This window comes from Sphaeramia orbicularis, chromosome 11 (assembly GCF_902148855.1).
Source record: "Sphaeramia orbicularis chromosome 11, fSphaOr1.1, whole genome shotgun sequence".
NCBI lineage: Eukaryota > Metazoa > Chordata > Actinopteri > Kurtiformes > Apogonidae > Sphaeramia > Sphaeramia orbicularis.
In genome coordinates, this window is record NC_043967.1 from 7,915,946 (window position 1) to 7,941,778 (window position 25,833).

Genomic DNA, 25,833 nt, shown 5'->3' on the forward strand with positions numbered 1-25,833 from the left:
ATCAGCTTCATCCCAAATCATCTGACTCCATGTTGTTCACTTCTCATACAGTCCCGTTGCGCTGTTTCCTCATACGATCTATGGCCAATGCATTTCCCCGTTGAAGCCTGGCTTCTATGGGAGTCTATGGGACCGAGTGGAACCTTTTTTTTTCATTGTGTTAAAACTGGAGAGACAGCGAGTGCATATTGAGGCACCGACACCGCCGGTGGCTCACTTCCGGTACCACGGCACCACCGGCACCTTGAGCCGAGGTGCTTCATGGTGCACCACTGGCACCTCGGCTCGGCACCTCAAGCCGGCAATTGGATAAAGGTTTTCTTTGAGTTCAAATGAAATTCTTCCCTGTATGTAAATGGGTCTGATATGTGTGAGCTTGCTGTCATATCTATAGGTTGATTCGTTGTTAATATGATGATTAAAAAACAAAAGACAAAAAAACGAGGCAATAAAAGGATAGTAATAAAAGCACATTTTCTCTTTCTTTTTTTTTTGTCGGTGGACTTATCAGGGTTTCCTTTGGATTCGTGCCGATACAGGATTGACTTGTTTTTGTGCCAGCTGTGGATTCACGGACTTAAAATGACTTGAAAGACACTTGAAAGTGAACAGATTTTTGTTTTTCGTTAGAGTAGGACTTTTAATTTATTTTTAAAATATAAAGAATAAAAACAAGTAATTATGTCTGTTGTAATTTCATTTTCATTTAACATTACGCACAATGTGCGCATTAATTCTGAGATGCTTTAAATTTATGACGGTCTCTGGAGAGCTTTATTGGGTGTTTTCATTCAGAGTTTTGTTTTGTATATTTGTGAAACAATATTAAGATTTGAAGGTTTACTATTTTTCCTTAAAAGTTCCCCTTTTGTGTGTGTTAATATTAACTTTATAAAGGTTAAGTTGTTAATGTTATCCATTCCTGCATACCTGGTAACAATAGACAGATTCTCCCCTGGGGTGTGGCAGGCAATAAGGGAAAATCGTCGTATAAGCTGCATCAGAGTATAAGCCGCAGTGTTTAAAGCGTGGGAAAAAAGTAGCGGCTTATAGTCCGGAATTTACGGTACTTTCATCAGTATCACCATTTGTCATGCTAAGTCAGCGTTAGTTGTGGTGGAAGGTTGGTTATGTTGGTTAAATTGTGGGTTATGGTTTGTGAAAGTTCGGCTTCGGCATGAGTGCTGTGTAGCATCAGTACTCTTGATTATTAATGCTAGCCGTAGCTTATGTTACCTTCAATGTCCTTTAAGATAACGTTGCTGGGGACTGCTGTAGTAAACAACAACATTGAATTCTTAATCTGTTTCAGGATCCATCCATCCATCCATCCATTATCCACCGCTTATCCGGGGCCGGGTCGCGGGGGTAACAGTCTAAGCAGGGATGCCCAGACTTCCCTCTCCCCAGACACCTCCTCCAGCTCTTCCGGGGGGACCCCGAGGCGTTCCCAGGCCAGCCGAGAGACATAGCCTCTCCAATGTGTCCTGGGTCTTCCCCGAGGTCTCCTCCCGGTGGGACATGCCCGGAACACCTCCCCGGGGAGGCATCCGAAACAGATGCCCAAGCCACCTCAGCTGGCCCCTCTCGATGTGGAGGAGCAGTGGCTCTACTCCGAGCTCCTCCCTGGTGGCTGAGCTCCTCACCCTATCCCTAAGGGTGCGCCCAGCCACCTTGCGAAGGAAACTCATTTCGATCACTTGTATCCAGGATCTTGTCCTTTCGGTCATGACCCAAAGCTCATGACCATAGGTGAGGGTAGGAACGTAGATTAACCAGTAAATTGAGAGCTTCGCCTCTTGGCTCAGCTCCTTCTTTACCACAACCAACCGGTACAGCGACTGCATCACTGCAGACGCTGCACCGATCCGTCTGTCAATCTCACGCTCCATCCTTCCCTCACTCGTGAACAAGACCCCAAGATACTTAAACTCCTGTTTCAAGGATGTTGTGCTCTATTGCATTTTGTCGGTTTGTTTGTGTTGTGGTACATGTGGCACGTGCAGCTTCTCATTTGTTTCATATGTGTGAAGAGTATGTTGTAATTATGTATTTCTATGTTTCTGTTTCTATTTAAAGATTTATGACCTGTGGTAAAAATAAATAAACAAGAAAAAGGATAAATACAAGTCATAACATTGTGTGTTGCCTGTCCAGCCTTTTCAGAGGGCTAAAATCTTGAAAAATTTGAACAGCAACATATAGCTAGCCATCGTTTCCCAGCAGACTCTAATCTAAATCTGTCTCTCCTGAGTCTTTAGCCTACTTTAGAAAGACGGGCAAAGGTCAATAGTGATAATGGTAAATGAATCTAAAGTGAGAGGTTTTGTCTTCTAAATGAGTTAATTGTGGCTGCGAGGACATGTTTAAGGGGAAGATGAGTTGGACACTCAACAAAGGTATCAGTAAAGATAGTGGAGGCAAGTCACAGCAGAGACTGTTAAAGTAAAGGATGCCTTGAGTTTGACACTGCTTCCTGTTTCACAGATCCAATAAAACAGGCACTTAATTCTTGAATTGCTGCTTAACATTACAATTTGTTTATAGTTTTTTTAGTCTTTACCATTTGAATTATATCAAAAGTATTTGTAAAAACTGATATCTCCAGAACAGCTTGAAAGAATGTCTTAAATTTTGACAAACTCAGGGATGAAAAGGAAAGATAAACACTAAGTTTTACCTGGCCTCAAGGATTAACAAATAAGATTTTAGCGGCCCAAAGTCTACAACGTTGTTACCTCACAAAAGTTGGTTTGGCCATAAGTCACTAATTGCAGCTAGTAACTGTTAAAAAAACTGTATGAACAGTCTGGCTTTCATTGAACACATGCCAGTCAAGTAAACTGAATAGGAGACATATTCACTGAGAAACATTTGTGACTTTCTTTAAGGGACCAGATCTGAGATCTGCCCAAAACATCAACATTTTTCATCAGGGAAAAAAGGACCTTGGCAGCATTCTCATACATATAAGGCAGAGGAGTAGCAGCAGCAGCAGCAGCAGCAGGACCTTTTGTAGTGTCCTGCAAAAGGTATGTAACACTAGCCCTGCATTAAGAGGGAAAAGAGGGGACAGGGCTTCACAGGTTAGTCTGAATGTGTTGTCTGGAGAGGTTAATTTAAGTTACGGGGAGGCTCAACAAAGCACTTACACAGTGTGTTAATATGAGTGTGTGATACCATCTTCATTGAACCCAAATAGCTCCCCCTGTTAAGACTCTGTGTGTGTGTGTGTGTGTGTGTGTGTGTGTGTGTGTGTGTGTGTGTGTGTAACACACAGGAGCTACATATGTACACACTCACAAGTCTCTGCCGTTACTATGCCATGACTTTTACAGTTCATTTGACATCAAAGGTGCTACAGAGTGGTGATAAACCTATGTACTGTTTGTAGTGCAGGGGGTGCGGCTGCGAGAGTACACTATAGACAAACAGCTGCTGTGGTAGAGGGTGATAGGCAGGGTGTTAAAAAGACGGAGAGTTGTTGAAAGGTAGGAGGGGGAGATGTGTAAGCTGATGAAATTCAGGATAATCTTAGCCTTGGGCGAGTACACAGTTGTGTGTGTGTGTGTGTGTGTGTGTGTGTGTGTGTGTGTGTGTGTGTGTGTGTGTGTGTAGGATGATCCAAAACCTGACTTAACAAAAACACAGTTACAGGAGTACAGTTCAAACTTCATGTTTGAAATTAAGCAAAGTGCCTGACCTCAGCTCAAGTTTCTCTTTACATCTCTACATGAGATCTATTGGTAGACCAGACCAAGATCAACACAGAGCTGCACACACTCAGTCATAGAAACTTGATGTTGATATTTGCCTATTCTTACATGTATTCATATGCTTGCAGTGGAAAGCTTATACAAAGACCCCCAAAAACAGCAGTAAAATCAGCCCTTCTTTGGTAATCTCTCCAACAAAAGCAGAAATTTCAACAATACATATGTGCAGTCATTTTCAGCCACATCCCTGCAAGTCTGGTTTGAGGGTCTAGTGTGGAAATGAGCCTCTATGTAATGTGTCTTACCTCTGAGGCAGAGGAAGGTGAGGAAGTCCTCCGTCTTGGGCTTGCGTCTGGACAGGTCCTGAATGGACGAGGACAGGGACAACGAGGAAAGTGATGAGAGGGAAGAGGAGGGGACAGTGGCCAGGCTGGAGTTCAAGTTTCCCGGGTCGGTGACTTTGACAGGTGTCGTGCTAGGTGAGTTGGGCTGCGATTGGGCAAACTTCCTCTGGGCCTGAAGCCTTGGTCTGAGGGGATGAAAAGACAGAATGGGACAGTTAATTATGCGTAACAGTGAAATCACTGGGATCAAGGCTGGTGGTCTGTAAATAATTGTTTTGCTTGTGTGTTTGCATAATCTTTCATTGTGAACTGTAATGATGAAACTATTGCTGCCATCTTGGTCAGGTTTCCCTTGAAAAATAGATCCCCCATCTCAGTTGGACCAACCTGGTTAAATAAAGGTTAAATAAAAAAAAAAAAAACAAAGTTTCTCTTAACATACCACAATAATCTGTAAAGGGAAGCCTAGTAAAAATTCCTATACATTTAAACCAAAGATAAAGAAACCCAAATAGGAGCCTGGTATTGCAAATCTACAAACCCAAAAATACAGTAGTTGTTTTATTTCTGTTGAGCTCTACACAGATAATTAAACAGTGTATAAAGTAGAACCAGAACTGCCAACACAAACCCATGCAAAAACAATACTGCACTGCCTGCCTTCCTCCATCTTTCTTCCCCCTTTTCATCTATTTCTCTGTAACTTGTGTCTTGTTCCACCATCTTATTTTTTTGCCCTTTTCTTTTTCTTTCTGCATGACGCCTTGAAGGTGTTTCATTTTTTCGCTGCTCATCTCCCTTCTCTCTTTATTTCACAGTGCGTGCCAGTGGAGGCGAGAGAAGGAGGAGAATATTAAAGAAGTGGATGCCTGAGAGAAAGCAATGGACTTAGTTGTCATGCCACCTCCCTCTCATTCAATATGGACACACACCTGTATGCAGCCACTCACTCTCATACACATTTAAAATGTAGCACATGCACACACACAAACCATTAAAATCCTCTGTTGTCAGTGTCACATGACCCAGCAAGTGCCCTCAATCGATTAGTACCGCAGTGTGTGTGTGTGAGACAGAGAGAGAAAGAGAGAGAGAGAGACAGAGACAGAGAGAGACAGAGAGAGAGAGAGACAGAGAGAGAGAGAGAGAGAGCTATAAATGTTGAGAAATAGTGTTAGAAGCAATGTGATATCCTGGTATTATTTGTCAATTTGCCATGGCGTGCACTGAAGTAAGGGAAGATAGGATCATGTCTGAAGAACACCTACACTGCATTTGGTGAAACATCTGAAAGGTGGAGAGCTGCGATTACACTTCAATCAGAGAACAGTGTGGTGTCAAAATGTGTCAATTTCCTGCCATGACATGACTGTAAATTCAAAGTGTGAGGAACTGAGAGATGATTACTCACACACACTGGATTTGGATGTACAGTGTGACAAAGCTGAAGAAACAACAGTTTACACAAGGCCCGAAAACAAGCCTTTTACTGAGATCATCCAGGTATTGAAACATATTAGATCAGCTTTAATTTGAGAATACAAACTTTCAAATCCTAAGTGTTCTGCAAGTGTTTCATGAAAACATGAATTTAAATTTATTTAAAGGTTCTCTTGGTGTAAAGCTGCAAATTGTCTCCAGATTTTAATGTCACATGCACCCTTATGGAGGCCACCTAGTCCCCCTGTTAAAGCCAGTGTTTGTTGATTTCTGGGCTTTTCAATTACTCAACAGTAACAACATTAACAATCATTAGCTCAAACACAGTACATGACTAATGCACCTCAATATCAGCACCTGCAATACAATGAAAATTTTAAACAAATGTTCTGAGCTGCTGCAGAAACGTGATGGTCCAACCAGCTCCCCTTGTAAATATAAAGGATCATTCTACAGCAACAAACCTTCAGAAAGTAGGTCAAGGTGACCTATTTTCAATAGGCTTTTGCTCCATGCCAAGACGCATCCACAGTATAAATTTGGTGTAGATATCTCAATGCATTCTTCAGATGATGTGATTACGTGGTTGAATGGACAGACAGATGTACATACATACGTACGGACAGACAGATGAACAGACGACAAAACAATAACAATACCCCTTCAGCCCAAAGTTGGCCGAGGGGTAAAAACACAACAACTCACATTTTCATGAGTTTATACACTAATAAAAACACTATGTTATAACACTGCATTATTTCTGGCTTTAGTTAAAGTGAGAAAGTACAGGAGGTGCAGTTTTGTTCCTGGTGCCAAAGGCCATTACATAGGAGAACGAGGGAAGAACTCATTATCACTCATATCACAATAAAATATCAAATTCTTACTTCTTTCAAGTTTAAAGGCTCATATTAGATACAGATTGAAAGCTAAAGAAAACATCATCATCAGAAGACAATAAGAGCTTAGTGAGCCATTCAAAACTATTTTTACAATAAAAAGATGAATATTCAGCATCAAAATAAGCAAAAGTAAAATTAAGAAAGACTCAAGTGACATGGTTGAAATTGAAAAAGGTAAATAAAATAATTTCAAAAGTCCTTAAAAAATTAAAGTGATCTCTTTGTGAAACAACTACCTCACTGCTCTGCATGCACACCACAATAAACCCTGGCTCAGAACACTGCAGAAATGGAAGGCGGACGGTGTAAAAACACAGAAGAAGACGTATGAAGAAGGATGAGGCTGCAGCCATACAGTGAGATGAAGTGATGGAGAGAGGAGGGAGAGAAAGAGCTGGTGGGAGGCGTGCCTCACTACAAGACCAAGACAGATGTGTGTAAAAAACAAACAAACTGATGAGCAAAGGGGGGGAAGACTGAGGATATGTAGAGATAATACAAACACAGCTTCATTTGAACCTCTGGCATGCTATTATGTACATTTCAACATTTCACAACTATATGACCTATTATGTTCATATAAATACTGTGCAAGTCCATTAGGAGAGGCAAGGGCCACCTCACATACTGAATGAAATCATAACAGAATGGGAGCTTTTACACTAAGACTTGAAGGTTTTACTACAATTCAACACTGATAAAGGTCAGGTCTTGGTGACTGTGGCCACATATAAGATTTTTTTTTTTTTCTGCAGTGATTGAAAGAAAATATATGATTTCTTCCTGACAAAGCCAATTGTAATCTTAACAGCCTGCTTTCTATAATGTCTGTTAGCCAAATCACCTGCCTAAAGACTGCAGCTAACCAGTACTGGTGCTGCCAGGTTCTTAAACCTTAGACTCTTAGTTTAATTTATTAGTCCAGTTACAAATAAAAGAATTAAAACATTGTAATATTTTGTTCATGGTTTATTAATTTTTGTTTATTTAGTTGACAATTGTGTTCATTTTTGTGAATTTCTTTTTAATTTTTGTTACTTTTTATACATTTTGTTGATTAGTTTATTGATTTTTGTTATTTTTTGCTCATGTTTCACAATTTTGTTATTTAGTTAATCTTTTATAAATTTTTTTCTGCAATTTTGTTTAAATTGTCATTTTTGTACCTTTAATTCATCATTTTGGTCACTGTGCTCATTTGATTTCATTTCACAATCTTAACTCAACAAACTAAGCTCTAATTCATAAGTAGAATTGCTGAGGACACAAAATGTGCTTTGTTTTGATATAGGATATATTAATTTTCAAGGCAACGTCAGCAGTTTCTGGTTTATATTCTCTTCTGAATATCTTTGGTTTGTGGAGCAAGCAAGAAATCAAATGTCATCTTAGACATCATGTTTTACCATTTTCTGATATTTTACAGACGAGACAAATAATTAGTCGAGAAAATAAAAATGACAAGATTAATTGAGAATTGTTGCTTAATTATTTTATGTACACAGTGATGCAAATAAATGCATTATCAGAGACGGGACTAATGGAAATGCAATAAAACGATGTCTGCTCAGTTTGATAAACAACTGGAGAGGTAGGAAAGCACTTAATTTAATAATTTTAATTTAAATTAATTCATAATTCAATAAACTTGATATAAAAGAAATTCTCTGTTCTTGGAAATCAGATGGAAAAATAGATTTACCACTCTTATCTTTTTTTGAGAGTGCTAGAAACACTGGAGTATGAATGATCAGAGTGAAACTTGTCAAGCAAATTTAAACTGTTTCTTCTGAAATTAGCAATCATCTCTACATTTTTGCAAATATGCTGATGATAGGTTGAATCTTTTTCTAAGTCACAGATAAAGAATAAGAAAAGTGAGCTGGCATGAGAGTGACACAGTCATCCATAGTGGAGACACTTGAGTGTCTTCAGGAGCAGGTTAACATTAAGAAATCAGCGTGGGAACAATTTGCAGTGACACGACTCTTTTTGTGAATTCTGCCACTGTGCTACAGGAAACATGAGTCTTTGACACAGCCCTGCGTCTGCCCAGAAGAGGCTGGTCTCTGCATGTGTTGTATATGTTCTCTGTGTGTGTGTGTGTGTGTGTGTGTGTGTGTGGGTACAATATGTTCCCGGGCGTATTGGGCTATATAGTATTCATTGATACAGAGCCACGATTGGGGAAGTAAGGTTTACATACAGTTAAAAATAGACTGTCCTGATTGAAGATACAGAGGATATGACAGTCAGCAAGATGCAAGGAGGACTATAAAAAAAATGAGGAAAGTGTGATCCAATTGCAGCAGGAAAAAGTGAGAGATTACAGCAGGATGTCCCCATTCATCCCTTTCTAATCCACCTTTCATCCATCCCTTCCTCCCTCCATCCCTTCCTGCCCTCCCCCAAGCCATCGACCCTTCAAAGGGCTTCTCTAATGTCTAATATTACACATGCCACCATAGCTGCAAGAGCACTGATTATCGCAAGGAGAGAGATGTAGTGGGAACATTTCACAGCACTGTGCACCAGCAATCCTGAGAAAAGAAAGGACGGAGGAAACAGTCAGACCTTTATCCTTTTCCTATCATTCTTTCTAACACATGAAGTGAAGCAAAATGTTTGCTGTGTTGAGCTTTAGCTAGTTCAATGCGTTTTCCTTCAGTTATTTTTATTTTGCATCACTGTGCACCTTCCCAGCTTCAAGACCCATTTCAATCTTACTGGATGGAACAAGAACACACAGGATAACACCCTGGTACATCCATTAGTGCATGTGACAAATGTAATACGACAAAAATGACTTCCTGGACACAACAAAAACAATGTAGTTGTAAAAGATGGAACAAGACAAAAACTCTATGAACAAGATGAAAATGACCAAAATGATGTAATAACACAAAAATACTATAAAACAATGGGTGGCATGTAGTGCAGTGTTACCACTGTTGCCTCACAACAATAAATGCAGAGTTAAATTTCACTACAGGGACATTAAAAGTGAACTGTGTTTACTTTTTAGAAGACATTAGATAAAATGAAAACTAAATAAGTACCAACGTGAAAACAATATACGTAAGATGTGGAGACAAACATTTTGTAAGATGCAACAAGATTAAATCATCAGTAAAGGTGAGTAAAGGTAAAAAAGACTGACAAGATTCAAGAAACATAAAATATGTAACAATAAAAATGATGTAAAAGAGGAAAACATCATGATAGATGTAACAGGAAAAAAAATTACAGTAACAAGATGGAACATATGATATGACAAGAGAATAATGACACAAGAGGAAAACAACATAAAAGCTGTAGAGAACCTGCACTTTTATTCTGTTACTTAAGAAACAAAACGAGTGTCTTTTATTATGTGTCAGTATTTGTACTTGTACACTAATACTGAAGGCATGGCCATTTATTACTTCTTATTACCCTTAACTTTGCAAAGACTGAGCCACTGTGTTGGCTCCATGTCCTGTGCTTTAAAGTGGTAAAGGAGACTTGAACATGCAAATGTTGACTCCTTTGTGATTCTAGCGAACTTTAAACATGCCACCACCTCAGTCTATTTGATAAACCTGTGAGTCAGCAATCCTGAGAGAAGACAGAAAAGAAGGAGAAAAGAGTGAGTAAATAAAAGCTCTGTCATTCCTTCTAACATTTATAAAGTGAGCTGAAGACTGAGCTATAGCTGGTTCAGTGTTCAGTTGAAACCAGACCATGGGCCCCGGGCGAAACAGCTGTGACACACTGACACATCACATACACATAGACCACGCCAATCAAAGACATCAGCTAGTGTGACTCTCAGTCTCTTCCTCAGACTCCATCTTATCGACACCTTTCCAGTGATGCAGTTTCCATGGGAACGCTACGACGGCAGCATTTTTTCCATGTGGTCATCTTGATTTGGAATATAAGGATTTTGGCATCCATCCATCTATCCATCTGTCTGAAGTGTCATTGAACAAGACGACACAACCTCCAGGAAAAATGGAATACAACATTTCACACAGACTTAAAAAAGTCTCAGTGTCAGAGAGAATTAATAGGAACACAAACAGTTGACCCTGTGCGTTGTAAAGCACTGGTCCTTAAAGCAGTTTAATGCGAGACAAAGCACTCTGGCAGAGCATAGAATGAAATCCAGATGACTAAGCACATGTGGGTTTGTTTTTAGTGTATACAGCTGATTTATTAAACAGCATATTAACTCATTTGTGCATAAAACACATAATAGATGCAATGGAAAATACTTTAAAAGCCAATTAGGTATTGTTAGTTTTTTAAAAAAGTCTGTCCTCCTGCACATTTGATTTATTGAATAAGCCGCTGACTCTACATATCAGCCTCTTTCACTTCTTCACATATATTAAATATACACAAGTACAGGGGATATATACTTTAAAACAACAAACAAGATCATCAAATCATGGATGGCAAAGGATTCATTGCAAGGGCATGGGTAAACCTATTCTTTTTTGTGTTAGAAACAAGTACCCAAACTAGATACTGTCCCAGACCTGTTTAGGACGAAGAAGAACTGATTCAACTTCTTTAATCAAAAAATAAAAGAGTAAAATTATAGGCCGGTACTGAAATATTTAATTAAGAAATCTTTTATGTTGTTTTGCCTACGTCATTTTTGTTTTGTTACATCTTTTAAAACATTTTTGCCTGATTCATAGCTATATTTTTGTTACAACTTACATCATTTTCATTTTATTGCATCTTAATTTGTTTTTGTTTTTACTTCTTTTTTGTCTTGATGAAATAGATCTTAGTACAATGTAAATTGCAAAAAAAAAAGTTTTAGAGATAATTAAAAGCATTAAATGCATGAAATGTGCAATGCATTATAATGACTGCTTTGAAAATGCAAAAGTATAAAATACACACTTATATTAATACAGAAGAAAAAGTTGAAAAAGTTAAGCATATGATTATAGGGCGTTTTAACATGGCATCACAAATGTGTGCAAAATAAGCCTTTGAATACATTTGTGGACAAAATGAGTGTGTGTAACTGTGAAAGAGCCTTCTTAATGCCATGTGTCTGTGGACCTGAGGTCACAAACTGTACACAGAGTTCCTTGTAGATGATGGCCAGGTTTTCACAGCAGACCCTTGGCTGTTATGTGTGGCAACCAGTGTGTGGTTTGGTTTCAGACCTTTGCTGTATGGTCGTTATTTGATACCCGAAGAAGTCTGGCAGGTGGAACATGAGCCAGTGGGCCCCAAGTTGATTTGTGCAAATGTGTTGGCCTAGGTGACTTTTAATGCACTCTGTACTGCAAATACAGTGCATGCAGTCCTTCAGATACAACACCAATGCTGCAGTTATCTTTCAACAACAAATAGCCAAAGAATCTTTCATGTGCATTTAGCTTATTTACAGGTTTCAGTGTCTGATGTTTAGCGTTTTCTAGTGGTGAAGTTGCAGATTGCAAGTGAAGTGAATCCCCTCTCTCTCTCTCATATATCCTCTTGAGAGCCAGCAATGCATGTCCTCTGTTAGGGACCAGAGTTAAAAAAAACAAAAAACAACACTGTCCACTGCAAAAGGACATGAAAAAGAAAATCATCTGAAAAAAACTGTTGCATTATGCATTATTTAAAGTAAAAAAGCCAAAATCTTTACTCTCCTGGGTCTCAGGAGGCTATACAGACAACAAAAACACAAAAGCCCTTACTGCAGCTAGTGTTTGTTTTATCCATTCTGGGGTTTTTAATTAAGAGGATATTAAGTGTGCTCCACACTCAGACATTGAGATGACAGTAAAACACCTTAACGTCGGATGCCACCTGCTATAAAACACAAAAAAAGAGAAGGAGCAATCCTGTTCTGAGCTAATATAGACCGTCACTGTCGACTCAGTGGCTAAAACAATTATCATTATCTTATTATTATACACTAATACTATGAATATTATATACATGTCTATATTTAGATCCACCTAAATCTTATGTACTAGACGTGTTAGACTGGTGAATACCAACAAAAACATATTGGGAAAACAGGTCAAGAAGAAAACAAATAAAAGGTACATCATCAACCTGAATTGTTTCAATGTTCATAATTATAAAGGCTGGTCAGACATTAACGCTTTTCACTGTTTTGCACAAATATGGCCCAGGTGTCTCAGTTTTCCACAGTACGTCCGACTTATGACAGATGCTGGCACGAGGTTGGGCTCAAGTCAGACTTCATGTCCCCTCCCATGGTAAAGGTTATTGTGTGAATAGGAGTGCGCTGATCCAGAGTCTGTACCTTAGGGCTTGGAATAATTGTATACAGATGGCCACATGGTCCTGATAAAAGACTGCCTCGCTGCAGCTGGCTGCCTGTGTGCATATATTTGTGTGTGAGACAGAGTATTTGTGTGTTTGAATCCATTCTGTGCATAACCTAAATGTAGATGTTTATGTACTGTACATAAAAGCTGTAAAAGTATGGGTGTTTATATGTGCAAGAAGTAAGCTTCAAAAACCTTGTTTGTCTTTAATCAGCATCTGACTCTGTTTGTGTGTCTGGCAGCCTTTTCACACAAAATCCATCAGCAGATAAATGAGCGAAAAAAATTTATATGCATTCACAATTCCTACGCCTGTTAAGATCTTATAGCCAATGTTGAAAACAAGTATCACACTTTTATTGATGCCATGAGTATGAAGAAACAAAGCTCCTTGCTCTGATGCTCAAGAAAAAAAACACACCCAACACTGTATAATACTGCTGTAATGTCGAATACGGTCACCACCGCTCTGTCCAAAAACTTGATCTCTTCTACAAATGTGAAAAAATAACATTTGCTTTTGGCTGTATTTAAAAAAAAAAAAGCCATGATGTAAATTTTAATCAAATTAATATTGCTGGTTTTGCTAAGCTAGTGATGAAATAGAAGAGTCATGTAATTAATTATTATACAAACACATGTTTTTGTTTAATAAAGAAAGTCTGCTGTATGATGTTAATGAAACAGAAGACTGGCTTCATTTCCTTCATTATTTAAATAAACCAGAACTCCAGACAGAAAAGTTTTCTCAAAGCCCAAGTTTTTTTTCTCCACTCAGTCTGACCAAACTGGTTGCTGTTAGCTCACTTGCTAATGTTCCAAATTTAGCTGATTTATGTTAGTAAAAGAACCTGTTTCTTAAATTCCCCCTCAGTGTGACTGTTGAGCTGCCTTCAGTTCACTTAATTCAGTGGTGTTTAGCTGCCCAAGATATTTAGATTAAAGTCATCTATGTGTTGCATTTTTTTTAATTATGTCTCTGACCTATATTCAGAATGCCTTTGGGTTTGTTTGCCAGGTGATGTTATGTGATTTGACTCAACAAAAGTAACATGATTCATGACAGGAAATTTTATTTCTGGACATGAATAGAACAAACTGTGGTTCAATCAAGTAGAGACTGAGCAATCAATGCCAATAAGGTATTTTATTAACAACAAGAAGAGGACTCGGAAAGTGCAGACCTCCGCCAAGACAGATCAGTGCCACCCCCCCCCCCCCCCCCCCCCCCCCCCACACACACACACACACACACACACACACACAAATCAAAGCAATCACAATACCTCCTGGCGGAGGTAATAATGAGCAGACATTGGCGTTGATAGTGAGTGATAGTTAACATCAGGCCTCTAAACTGGAAATACTATGGCAGAAAGTACTGGCTCAAGACACAGCTTAATAACCATCCAGGGCTCTCGTTTAGATTTTTTTATGGCTAGCTTGATGTCCAGTTCCAGATTTATTGATGTTCAATGCCACAAATGTATTTATCTACGAGGGCCGTTCAATAAGTTCATGGCCTCACCCAGAACAGAACAACACAGACTGATAATTTATATTTTATTTTTCAACATAATCTCCATTTACAGCAATGCACTTGGTCCATCGGTGTTCAAGCATCACTATCCCATCACGAAAGAATGTAACATCCTGTATTATAACAACCAGTATTTCTGGGTGAGGCCATGAACTTATTGAACAGCCCTCGCAGATATTTATGCATTTGACTTAGATGTTCTGTTCAACAGTTATCTAGTTTCTAATAAAATAAATGTTTAATTTCAGACATATATAACGCATTTTCAGTATTAAATGTTTTTTGGGGGGCGGGGTGGGGATGACATAAGCAGCATCAGCTTTTTTCCCCAAACAGCCTGTAAACAAATTTACTATTGGTCAACCTAAATTCATTAAATACTGTATATGTTAGTCTTTGGATCAAATGAAGAGAAAAACTAGCAGGTATTAATGTTGCTGTTTCAGGCTGAATGGAACAACAGCCAGGGTTAAAAGTACGTAATAATATAACCAATTTAAGCTCACAAAACCTCATTTGTAAAGGTCAGTTTCCCAATGTGTGCCCTTAACGCTCCTTGACAGGGGTGAACGGTGTGTGTTCACTGTTAACAGTTGTAAGTAAACGCTTGCTTTCCTTTGAGTGTTTATTGCTTTTCTGTCTCCGCGCATTTGGGAGAAGGATGACACTGCAGTGAAGTGACCCCCTTTGACCCCCCGCAAATACAAACAGGGCCATGTATTAACCACAGTCACACACACAGAGCCATGTCCACACCAAACACAAATTAATACAATAAGCAGTCAGTGAGCCAAGGCCATTTATTACACACTACAACTTCAGTACACATCACTGGAGCAAGCTTTAAGCATGATAGAAATGTATTTGCTGCAGAATTTCAGTATAGTTTAAGTCCTCAATTCTGTTACCTTGACATAATGATAAATGTGTAATTCGGGGGTTGGATAATGTGCAAGTGTTTGTGTACATCCCTGTTCAGCTGTGACAGCTATATGTGTGAAGAAGTCACAATAAGGTTGATATTCATTTGAGATAAAAGATACAGCAGGGTCTATGTACATATTTAAATATAACCTTGGCTTTTTCTCTCTACTTGCTTTTTTTTTTTTTAATGAAATGATGGGGGGGGGGCTGATAGGCAGATGTGGAGACAAAAGACATCTTGACAATAGATCAAGCCAAGCTGCATTGCTGAATATATAAATGCTATATTAGGTCAGATGGAAGTCACCCACTGTCCCCCTTTCGTCACCTTAAAAATTTTATGTAAAAATGCTGCTACATCTAAACCAGAAGACCACAGGAAGGAGCTGAAACACCCGATGCAGGAAAAGGACTGGATTCTCTCTGATGACAGGAAAGAAAGGTAAAACACCACTCTTAAATCTAGTTTTTGTTAGCAGTCAAGGTCCGTCGCTGAGGGCTGTTTGCCTCGACTCCCATTCCCTGTTTACAACACACGCTGAGGCAATCCCTTTGACCTCTGACCCTGCTGACCACTGCCAGGTTGGGTTAATAAATATTAAGAGGTTGGTGGTGGAGGAAGTGTGATTTGTGCTTTGCAATCAGTGTAATTAAGCCTGCAGAGATGTTGAGCTTGTATCATGAAGCAGGATTAAGGGGTCAGAGGTAAATTTAGGTTTAACCCTAAACCACCTCTGTGACAGAACAAGTTAGGTTGGCAATAATAAATGGAGGGAAAGCACTGCCTACTAATGCTTATGCAGTGCTTGGCTATTCCTGAGGATGCCCTGGACCTCAGTGCAAAAAAAAAAAAAAAAATAACTGAATGAAATTAAATCATACAGATAGTGTGAGGGTCTATTTTGGAACACAGAATTTAACTACCCATGTAAACCTTACTCCATTCCTTTGCACAGTGATGTATAATACTGAAACAGACCAACTAAAGCACAGGAGCGTCAGCCTTTGTTGCCTTACAATACCTGTCCCTTTGCATACTTACATACTTTATATACATGGTCTGAATTCTGTTTATCTCTGCAGCTTAAAGAATATCTCTAAGAAGAACCTCAACATTGTTGAGGTAGGTGATTGGTGCTCCCGCACGTAACCCAGCATCCATGTCCATGACAGTTTCAGCTGATGACCACTCTCACCCCACAATAAATTTCTCCTTTTGTGCTCCAGATGGAGTGTGCACAACAAAACAGTACAGCCATAGTTTGGGTCCATCAGCCATCACATAGATGAACAAGCTGTGGTAAGACTGCACACACAGTGGCTTTTATTGCTATTTAATTAAATTTTTACTGTCATTTTCTCTACTTAAGTACTGACTTTACTGGAGCAGTGAGTATTGTATTATTCTATGATATTTGTCTACCATCTGTGTTAGTGTGTGTCAGGAGGGATGTTTTTGGGTTTTTTTTTTATTTTTTGTTGTAAACCAATTCTAAGTATGGGTACAAATAAGGTTACCTGAAGATGAAGAAAACAATTTAACAGAACATACAGCTGTAATTACAGTCAGATTCATCCACGCCTTAATGTTGTTATATTGATGATAATAATAACTTACACAACCACATAGTGGTCAGTTTGTTGTCAGCTTTACTTCCTAGCTTTGGCTGCAGGAGCTGTGTTCCTTTTAGCTTCTATTATGTTCTTAAATTCCTCATATTTGTTTAAAATTGTACTTCTTGTGAGAAATATGTGGCAACAGTTAGGGCTGGGCAAGAAAACGATAGCAATATATATCGTGATATAACTTTTCCTCGATAGAAATATGAGACATGCTCAATTCAATTTCAATAGAATTCATTCGTCCATGTTTTGACAGATGATAATCATATCTAATCATAATCAAGTAGTGCTGCACCGAACCAATCATGCTAGAGCCACGTCAAGTTAGGTTGACGCACACAGCACAGGCGTAAGTGCCAGATGCAGCATACGTGCTTATGTTTGGGCTACAGCAAGAGGTAATGAGTGTTCCCTCCGGGGACAATATGACCGAGAACTCAGGCGACCAAGTTACTGAAAAGTAGGGTGTGAACCGTTTCGGTTGTGGCATACAACAGAGGCACAAAAGCCGGGAGTCAGATGGTCAAAGCATGTTGTTTCACTTTCAGTTTATGCCAGGTATGGCACAGAGGTGCGCACGGCTCGACAGACGGGCCTACCGCAATACTAATACACGCAAACCATACGACCGTATAACTGAAACTTAAGACGCTTATAAGACAGGGGTCAATAAATTTTAAGATGGGGGGCTGGGGGGAGATGAATAAAACGGGGGAATAATATGTAATAGAGGAGGGGGTCATAATTCTAAAAGCTGAGGGAGGGAGTTCTCCATAAGTACCACAACGTATGTATTTCTTTCTCTCTCTCTCTGATGTCTTCACAACTAACTTATGAATAACGGAAAAATAAAAAGTGATTTGATTTATATAGTGATGCATATCGATATCGTCCGACATGAAAAAAATTATCGTGATAGGATTTTTTCATATCACCCAGCCCTAGTTATAGTCCATGGTGCTAAGATTATCTCTTTTATGTACATTCATACTGTAGGTAGAGCCAGGAACCCAAACAAAACCCAAAGGTTCATTTCTTTTTACACTGCATAGAAGTTGTCATTCAGTCTATCTAGTTTAGCTTTGACACTTTAATTATGGGAACAGAAAACTACATCCTGCCACCACATCTCCAGATACCATGTCTCCCTGTGTTCAATTGGTTTATAGAACGCATGCATCTGACGTCATTATTTTTCACCTCCAGTTCACTTTTCATCTTCAGTTGTTTATCAGCAATGCAAGCCTTGCTTCCTATAGCTTCCTGTAATTGAAAGTCAGAAAGTCTGAACCATCTAAAAAGGATTTTCACGGAGTAAATTAAACGGACCATGGTTCAGTTTAATCCTGACTGAGACCACCTCTTTCAGTCACACTAAAGACCAGTGTTTGATCCGTCATTCAGTCTTACTTTCTTTTCAGAGTTTCTGTGATTTTCATTGGTTCCTGTAGTGCAGCTACAACAACAATTGAGCAGACAGATTTGAGAGAAATTGAAGTACACATGTACGCACAAGCACAGTGATCTAGGATTACACTTAAGCACTGAACACAAACACACAGACAATAACTGATCAATCTGTCATCAGTCTGTTTCCAATTTACAGAAGATTCTCAGGTTGAAATAGCAAGACTGACCTGTGTGCTGGGTTACTGCCCTCTACAATGTTACGTACCCTTGCCACACAAAATCCTAAAACTCTTCTTCTTTATTAGCTCAGTCAGGCGTATTGTATCTTGCTGATCTGAGACTGATTCAAATTCCAGTCTACTGAGACATCTCACAAACTCAGATTACCACAAAAACCTAGAGACACAAAAAGAAAAAACTTTTTTCACTGGGATTTTACCTCAAATAGCTCTGCATAAAAATAACTCTGCACACAAAATCCCCTCAAGCATTTAGATTGTGTAGTATTATGCCATAAGAGCACAGTGCAAAACCATGCCAAGCAGTTGTAACACGGTTAATCTGAGCAACAATCACAGAGCTAGCACTTGTGTTTGACAGCGATTACGGGAGCGAGTTTGTGCACTGAGTGATACTGTGCAATGCTCTGTATGGTTAATACTCCTTAATCGTGCTATTTCAGCCAAACGGCAGGCTTTCACAAAGCTGCTGTGACAGTGAGGAGGCTGGAGGAGATTTCAGAAACAGACACAGTGACATGTAGGGGTGAGTCGGTGACACACCAACAGAGACAGAATGAGCCAAGAAAATAAAGAGAACTACAGTGAAGTAACAACACACATCACACACATGAACCAGGGGTCTCAGACTTTTTCAGGTTGAATCCAAACAAAAAATTAAAAATTAAAAAAATGTAATTGTTAATTAGCATTTTTAGTGATTCTTGCACTGTTGTAATAATGTTAAATAAACACACTTTGCTTCAAGATCCACAATAGGGACAAAGCTATCAGACGGGGGAGGGAATGTCAGAATGTCAATCAAAGCAAGCAGAATAATGTCAGCACTGACAAGTACTGGTAGCTGGTCACCAACTAACAGATGTATGAATTGAATCAGACATAAACACAGGGCTGTCAAATGTTTCTTTGCACAGAAAAAAAATTATTTTAACTCATAATGCATCATTGTGACAGCATATTAGAGTCAAGAGCCAGAACCCTTTTTCTTGTGAGTGTATGACTTTAATCTCTGCCTACTTTCTACCATACTATAGAGGTTTTTTCAGGTCTATGATCCAAAAGGGATCTGGATCCTACATTTGAGAAAGTCAGATATAGACCATTTTGTACCACGTGTAATTCTCTTACCATTTTATTTTATTCTGCATAATAAAATTCTGCATTCCACGCAGTAAAAGTTTGTACTGCAGTCAGTGATTATGTGGCATTTATATGATGGGGTCCGACTGTTAAACATAGTGTGATTTGTTTTAGATTGAAGTTTTACAAACTATTCTCCGAACTTAAGCTAATTCTGACAATGGTCTCTCCTGGAACTGCTGACTGCTGTAATAAAGAAAATAAAAGAAAGAAAACAAACTGTACCACTTTGATTTTTTTTTTTTTGCCAAGTCTGATGTTCATTTCAGAGATATTGAATAATTACTTTTGACCTTGATCTTCTTTCTAAATCAAAGGGCAGTTAATTTCTGGGAGCATTGAAATATTTTTGGGATGGAGAGAGTAACACACAGTGCCAAATTTTTCCTGAACCAAATTACAATTATTCTATAAGGTTTTAAAAATCCACTATCAATAGACCACTAGTTTTAGAGTTGTGTGCAGCTGTTTCATCAATGTAGATCTTACCATCCATTCAGTGTCAGCAATACAACTAGGTGCTGTACTAGACTAGATTTGGTTGCTTCACAATACCCTTCATAGCAAATCAACAGACGTACTATGACCTGCTATTAACACACACTTGAGGTGTGTGTGAGCAGGCCTGCGCACATGCATGTAATCCCTCAAAAATGTAAATGGTGATTGCATTAATGACAAGAGTCATTGGTTACGCTAGGCAAGATATGTGTGTGTGTATGTGTGTGTGTGTGTGTGTGTGTGTGTGTGTGTGTGTGTGTGTGTGTATGCTTGACATTCATTTAGTCAAAACAAAACAAGAGGCAGCAGCTGAGTGTGTGAGTGTGTGTCTTGGCTGCAACAACAGAGAGAGCAGATTCAAAGTGAGCCAAAAGTGGGGTTCAGTAAAGAAAAGAGTGGAAGGGTAGGATGGGGAGGGGGTGGCTGGGTGGATTTGTGGTGGAAAGGCAAGAGGGGGCAGAGAAAGAGAGATGGAGACACAGAAGTGAACCAAGCCTGTTTAAGGGCCACTCAACTTCTGAACCACTCACACACTCCCCCACTCCCACATCCACAGCTTTCTTTTACTTTACTTTGACTTCACTGAACTATTGGCAGGGTCATGACATAATATTCAATTGGATGAGCTGAAATGAAAATGTATGGTAGCCTCAAGGCTTCCAATTTGATCCAAAATTCCAAAACTCAATCTCATCTATCAAGTGCTGTAGCTTCAATGACCAAAGAGTTTTAGAGTAAAAAAACTAGAAATGCAATCCAACCACAAAGATGACGTGGCGCCAAAAAGGAAATATCTCCTCTGTTCCTCTGTCAAAGAACACCAGTCATGTTTAGATTGTAGCTCTGAGAGGAGGAGCACTAAAGTAAATACTGAGTACAGATAACAGTATTCACTATTAGGGGTGTAAGAAAATATCGATTCTGCTATATATCATGATATTTCATTTCACAATACTGTATCAATATTAAAAAGTACTGTATCGATATTTTGGGGTATTTATTCAAATGCAGATATTGTGGAGGTTCATTTTTTGTTTTGTTTTTTCTTTTTTGTTTGTATTTTATCTGTTATTATATAACACTCTTTTATTAAATAATGTTAGGTCCATTGTTGGGATAGCACAAAAATAATGTTATGTTAGTTATGAACTAAAAGAATATGAACATTTGAGCAGGATCTTTAACTGTAACGTCTGTAAAATATGATTTTAGTTTTAACAGAAAAATTTTGTGATAGCATTAGATCCTGTTCTGATCAAATAAAAATGTGTTTAGTATTTGTGCATATTTCTGGTGTAATCCAATTTTTCCAGGAAATAATCTTTTAAAAAAAGAAATAAAAACAATAAAAAATTGACTTTTTAATAGTATCATGATATATTGTGATATATCATATCATGATCCTAGTATTGAATCATATCGCCAGATTCTTGTCAATACACACCCCCATTCATAAAAGAAGCAGCTCTGGTAACATCAGTACCGTTTAAGAGACCGTTTATTAGACACAGTGTCCTCTCCACATCGTAGCAAAACTAAGTCTTAACTGAGCGTTTATTCAAAACAGCCAACTGGAAAGCAAAAACTACATTAGTCTATTATATTGTAATTCATTTCCATGCATGAAACTCTCCATCAGCTGTCAGCTGCAGCTGGTGTGTTACTATGGTAATGGGGGACGCTGGAAACAGATTCCCAGCAAAAGGTTTTAGGTTAGTAAGTCAATGCATAAATATACCAGTATCTCAGTGATAATTTTGAGAAATTACACTTATATTATCAGTGTTTTCAGGTGGTTTAGGGATTTTTTGGATTCCAGTATTTTTACTTAATGTAATGTTATTTCTTTAAATACCAGATACCACATCACATAATTTTGAACCATTGTGAATGTATCTTCGATGAAAGACTGGGAAAGCTGGAACAGATAAAGAACATCCATAAAGCTGATTTTATTTACTTTTGTGGTGAACAAAAAAGCTGGACTACTGCACCTGCACTTTATAATGATTGGAAAATGACTGACTTCTGTACATATAGACAAGATATCATAAGATTGAACTAACTGAAATCACCTAATACTCTGTACACACTAACATAGTCATTGCTACATATGGGCTTCCCTAAATTTTAAAACATCCTCCAGATTGAAGATTTGTAAGAAGAGACGGGAAAATGATGGTGTCACATCCTGTTTGTGCATTCCTATTGTTACTCTCTGTTGCGAACATGTACACCACTGGTCAAAAGTTTTAGAACACCCCAATTTTTCCAGTTTTGTATTGAAATTCAAGCAGTTCAAGTCCAATGAATAGCTTGAAATTGTACAATGGTAAGCACTGAACTGCCAGAGGTAAAAAAAAAAAAAAAAAGGTAAGGTAAACAAAACTGAAAAATAATGTACATTTTAGAATTATACAAAAAAGGCGAACAAGAAATGGGTTAACAACTTAAAGCAGTTCTGCAGCAATGGAGGTTGATCAAGCCTCAAAAGTTGGTGCTACCAGTTCCTACAGGTGTAAAAGTAGTGTTGGAACACACTTTGGTACCATACTGTTGTGAGCATTATTTGAACATTTTGTACTGCAGACAGTAGTGTTACTATAAAAATGTAAAAGAGGAAAAGGCAATTAATGATAGAAGAGAGACAGGCCATCATAACACTTAAAAATGTAGGTCTTTTGTACAGAGAAATTGCCAAGAAAGTCAAGGAGTCAGTAAGTCCAGTTTCCTTCACCATCAAAAGGCATTCAGAAACTGGGGAAATGCTGACAGGAAGAGGTCTGGCAGACCCAAAGTCACAACAGAATCAGAAGACAAGTTTCTGAGAGTCAACAGCTTGCATGATAGGCAAATCACAGGACAACAGCTTCAAGCACAGGTCAATAGTAGTCGTAGTAAGCAAGTCTCAGTTTCAACCGTGAAGAGAAGACTTCGAGTTCACATGAGAGGAGGAGAGCATCAGAGCTCAGGCAGAAGGAAGCGGGCAAGGCTTTGGAGGGAGGCGGGTTATTCATGTTCAAACTTTTACTAAGTGCTGTGAGAAATGTCACATTGGCAGGTATAGCTTTAATTTGAGCAGAGCATACAACTAATCCAAAATGGTTCATGTGACTAAAACAAGACTAAACTCAAAGTTAAAAAAAAGAAAAAAAATACAAAAATTGCTACACCTCCAAAGGCAACATTTCCATTCAGCAATGATTGGTCGACATCTTTTATCAACCTGAACCAAATATGTGGGAAGCGTGGGGGTTGGGGATAGAACTAGGTCAGTGAGCCATGGCAGTAAGGATGAGGCTGAGCTATGTTGTGGCTCTGAGTGTGTGTGTGCGTGCGTGCGTGTAAGAGTTAGCAAAGCTCAGTGTTGGCAAGGGAAGCCCATTTGAAGAATATGGTCATGCTGGTAGGAGAGGGTCTACAATGAGCTGGCATGTTCCAGGGGATGTGTCTGCTGCCAGTCTCACCACCAATCTCAGGAGCATGGGAAGGCAAACACAGAGTTGATCTCAAAGACTTCTAAAGGCAGCCGCTTCCTGCCAAAAATCACTTGCACCTGTCCTTCTGTCTCGGTCTCCCTTTCCTCTTTCTATCCACTACTCCTCCCAATCTCTGCTTTGAGTCTGCATGTCTCTCTCTCTTGTGCTGTGTGTCTGTCCATCCACGCTCTGCACCTTCAGCCTCTCTCCACACTCTCAACCCCCTGTTCCACTTCTTTGCTGCCAACTACACCGTCCACTCCTCCCTCTGATTTTGGCCTGTGCCAGGTGTAAAAGCTCCTGGCATCTCCTCACTTGGTCCTGTTCAGAGACAGTACGGGCCAGCAATGCCAGGGCACTAGAGTCATCCTTCTCTCTCACACACACACACACACACACACACACACACACACACACACACACACACACACAAAATAAGCCTTTTAGGAGGGCAGGAGGCATTGCCAAGTACTGGCCAGGCTTGTGTTTCATTAGCACCAGATAGAAAGTCTTTCTTCATCGAGTCCTGCTGGGTGTGTGTGTGTGTGTGTGTGTGTATCGTGAACTAATGAAAACCATCGAGCAGACTGGCCTTTAACTGAACTCCACTCAACACAAAGCACTACAGGCCACCAAAAAAGAAAGAAAATTATGAGTGTCCTTGTTATACTTCATTTCTCTCGTGCTTTTCTTCGTCAGTGTATAGAGAGTAGAGTGTTTATGCTTTGCTACAATTTAAGCTGTGGGGATATTTGGTGTTAGTTCAACATTTTCTTGTTCTGTCAGTGGGAAAACCACTAATTATTTGCTTTCACCACAACCAACTTCAGGATCATTTGTTATTAATGTTCATTCTGCTACTCATACACTTTAATTTCTTTGATTCCTTGCAAAACCAAATTTCCCTTTCAATATGCCCTTTAAACATTTTATAGTAGTTTTTTATCAAGAGTGCTCCTGTTACAAAGCCAGGTAGATGAAAACCTGCATTAGCTAAAGCTCAGATTGGAGGTTATAGTATCAGAAGATAGTGAGGAGGACTTAGGCAGGTGCCCAACATGCTGTGAATGGGGTCTGTATGGACCGCTCATTACGGAAGGACATCTGCTGCCGTTCGGCCCCCAGGCTCCGCCCCTATCTTTACACTGCTGCTTTGACTCCCTGTCAATGTGTGTGAGACCAACAGCAGAACAAAAAAAGGCCTGCACATGCTCACACACCTGCCACCTTTGCTGGCTGTTTGAGACTAAAAAACCAAAAAATTAAAGCTTTATGGCTTCTGGGTTTATTGTAGCACAAACTATAAGTGTTGTAGTTGTAGGGCATTCAGCGTTGTATGAAGGGTGTGTTGGGAAAACGCTGCCATTTTAATCTGCTGTTGACTCCATAGAGCATGATTGTTTGTAAATCATATTTTCCAGTTTATGATTTCAACAACCTTCTTCATGCTGAATGCATTAGAGGGTTCACATTTTCCAATGATCAGTTATTCCATTTTCTAAGAATGTTTGTCAAAGAGAAAGCAGGGTTTTGCACAAGCTCTTCATAAATACTACTTCTTACAAAAAAAAAAGGCCTTGTGTATGAGATTTAGGGGGATTTAAGAGGATCTAACTCTAGAAGTGGAATATAATATTCTGATTTATGTTTTCATTAGTGGATAATCAGGCAGAAATCAGAATCATTGTGTTTTTGCTATCTTAGAATGAGCTGTTACATCTAGAAAAGGGAGCGGAACCACCATGGTGGCCACAGAGTATACTAGACAAGAAAATATTTCCTATTGCTTTTTTTCTTCATTTAATAATGGCTGCCATCCTGTGTAAATGTATATTACCATCACCTATTATGCCTTTGTATGGACCAGAGTTAACATATCCTTGACTAAAAAGCCTAGAATGATTAAAACAAACACAGGCTGTAACAATGAACTTCACTTTTTAGCAGCTCAGTGGGGGAGCGTGAGACAAAGGGTATTCAGTTCATTGCGTTCTTTAATACCAGCACTAGATGCTACTAAATATTACACATTGAACCTTTAAAAGCAATTTTCTATTGGTTTATTTGCAACCAATACATAGGTATACCCTGTGCAAATTTTGAGAACAGTAACTATATGTGAAAAATATGCAAATAATGCTTATGAGCATCTTTATAGATGTATTCGATTACCATGAAATGATACAGAGGAGGACTCCGCTTATTAGGGACTATAGAAGCCAAGAACGTAATAACGACCCATAACATAATAAATTTGCCATTTTTAAAATGTA

At 38.9% G+C, this 25,833-nt stretch overlaps 1 protein-coding gene across 1 annotated transcript in view; it reads right to left on the reverse strand.

The window, feature by feature from the left end:
- Nucleotides 1-25,833, reverse strand: part of jarid2b (jumonji and AT-rich interaction domain containing 2b) — a 172,192-nt gene that overhangs the window by 43,620 nt on the left and 102,739 nt on the right. Inside the window, exon 4 of the mRNA XM_030148010.1 lies at nt 4,022-4,245. Within this exon, the coding sequence (XP_030003870.1) occupies nt 4,022-4,245 (224 nt within the window). The remainder of the gene's footprint in view (nt 1-4,021; nt 4,246-25,833) is intronic.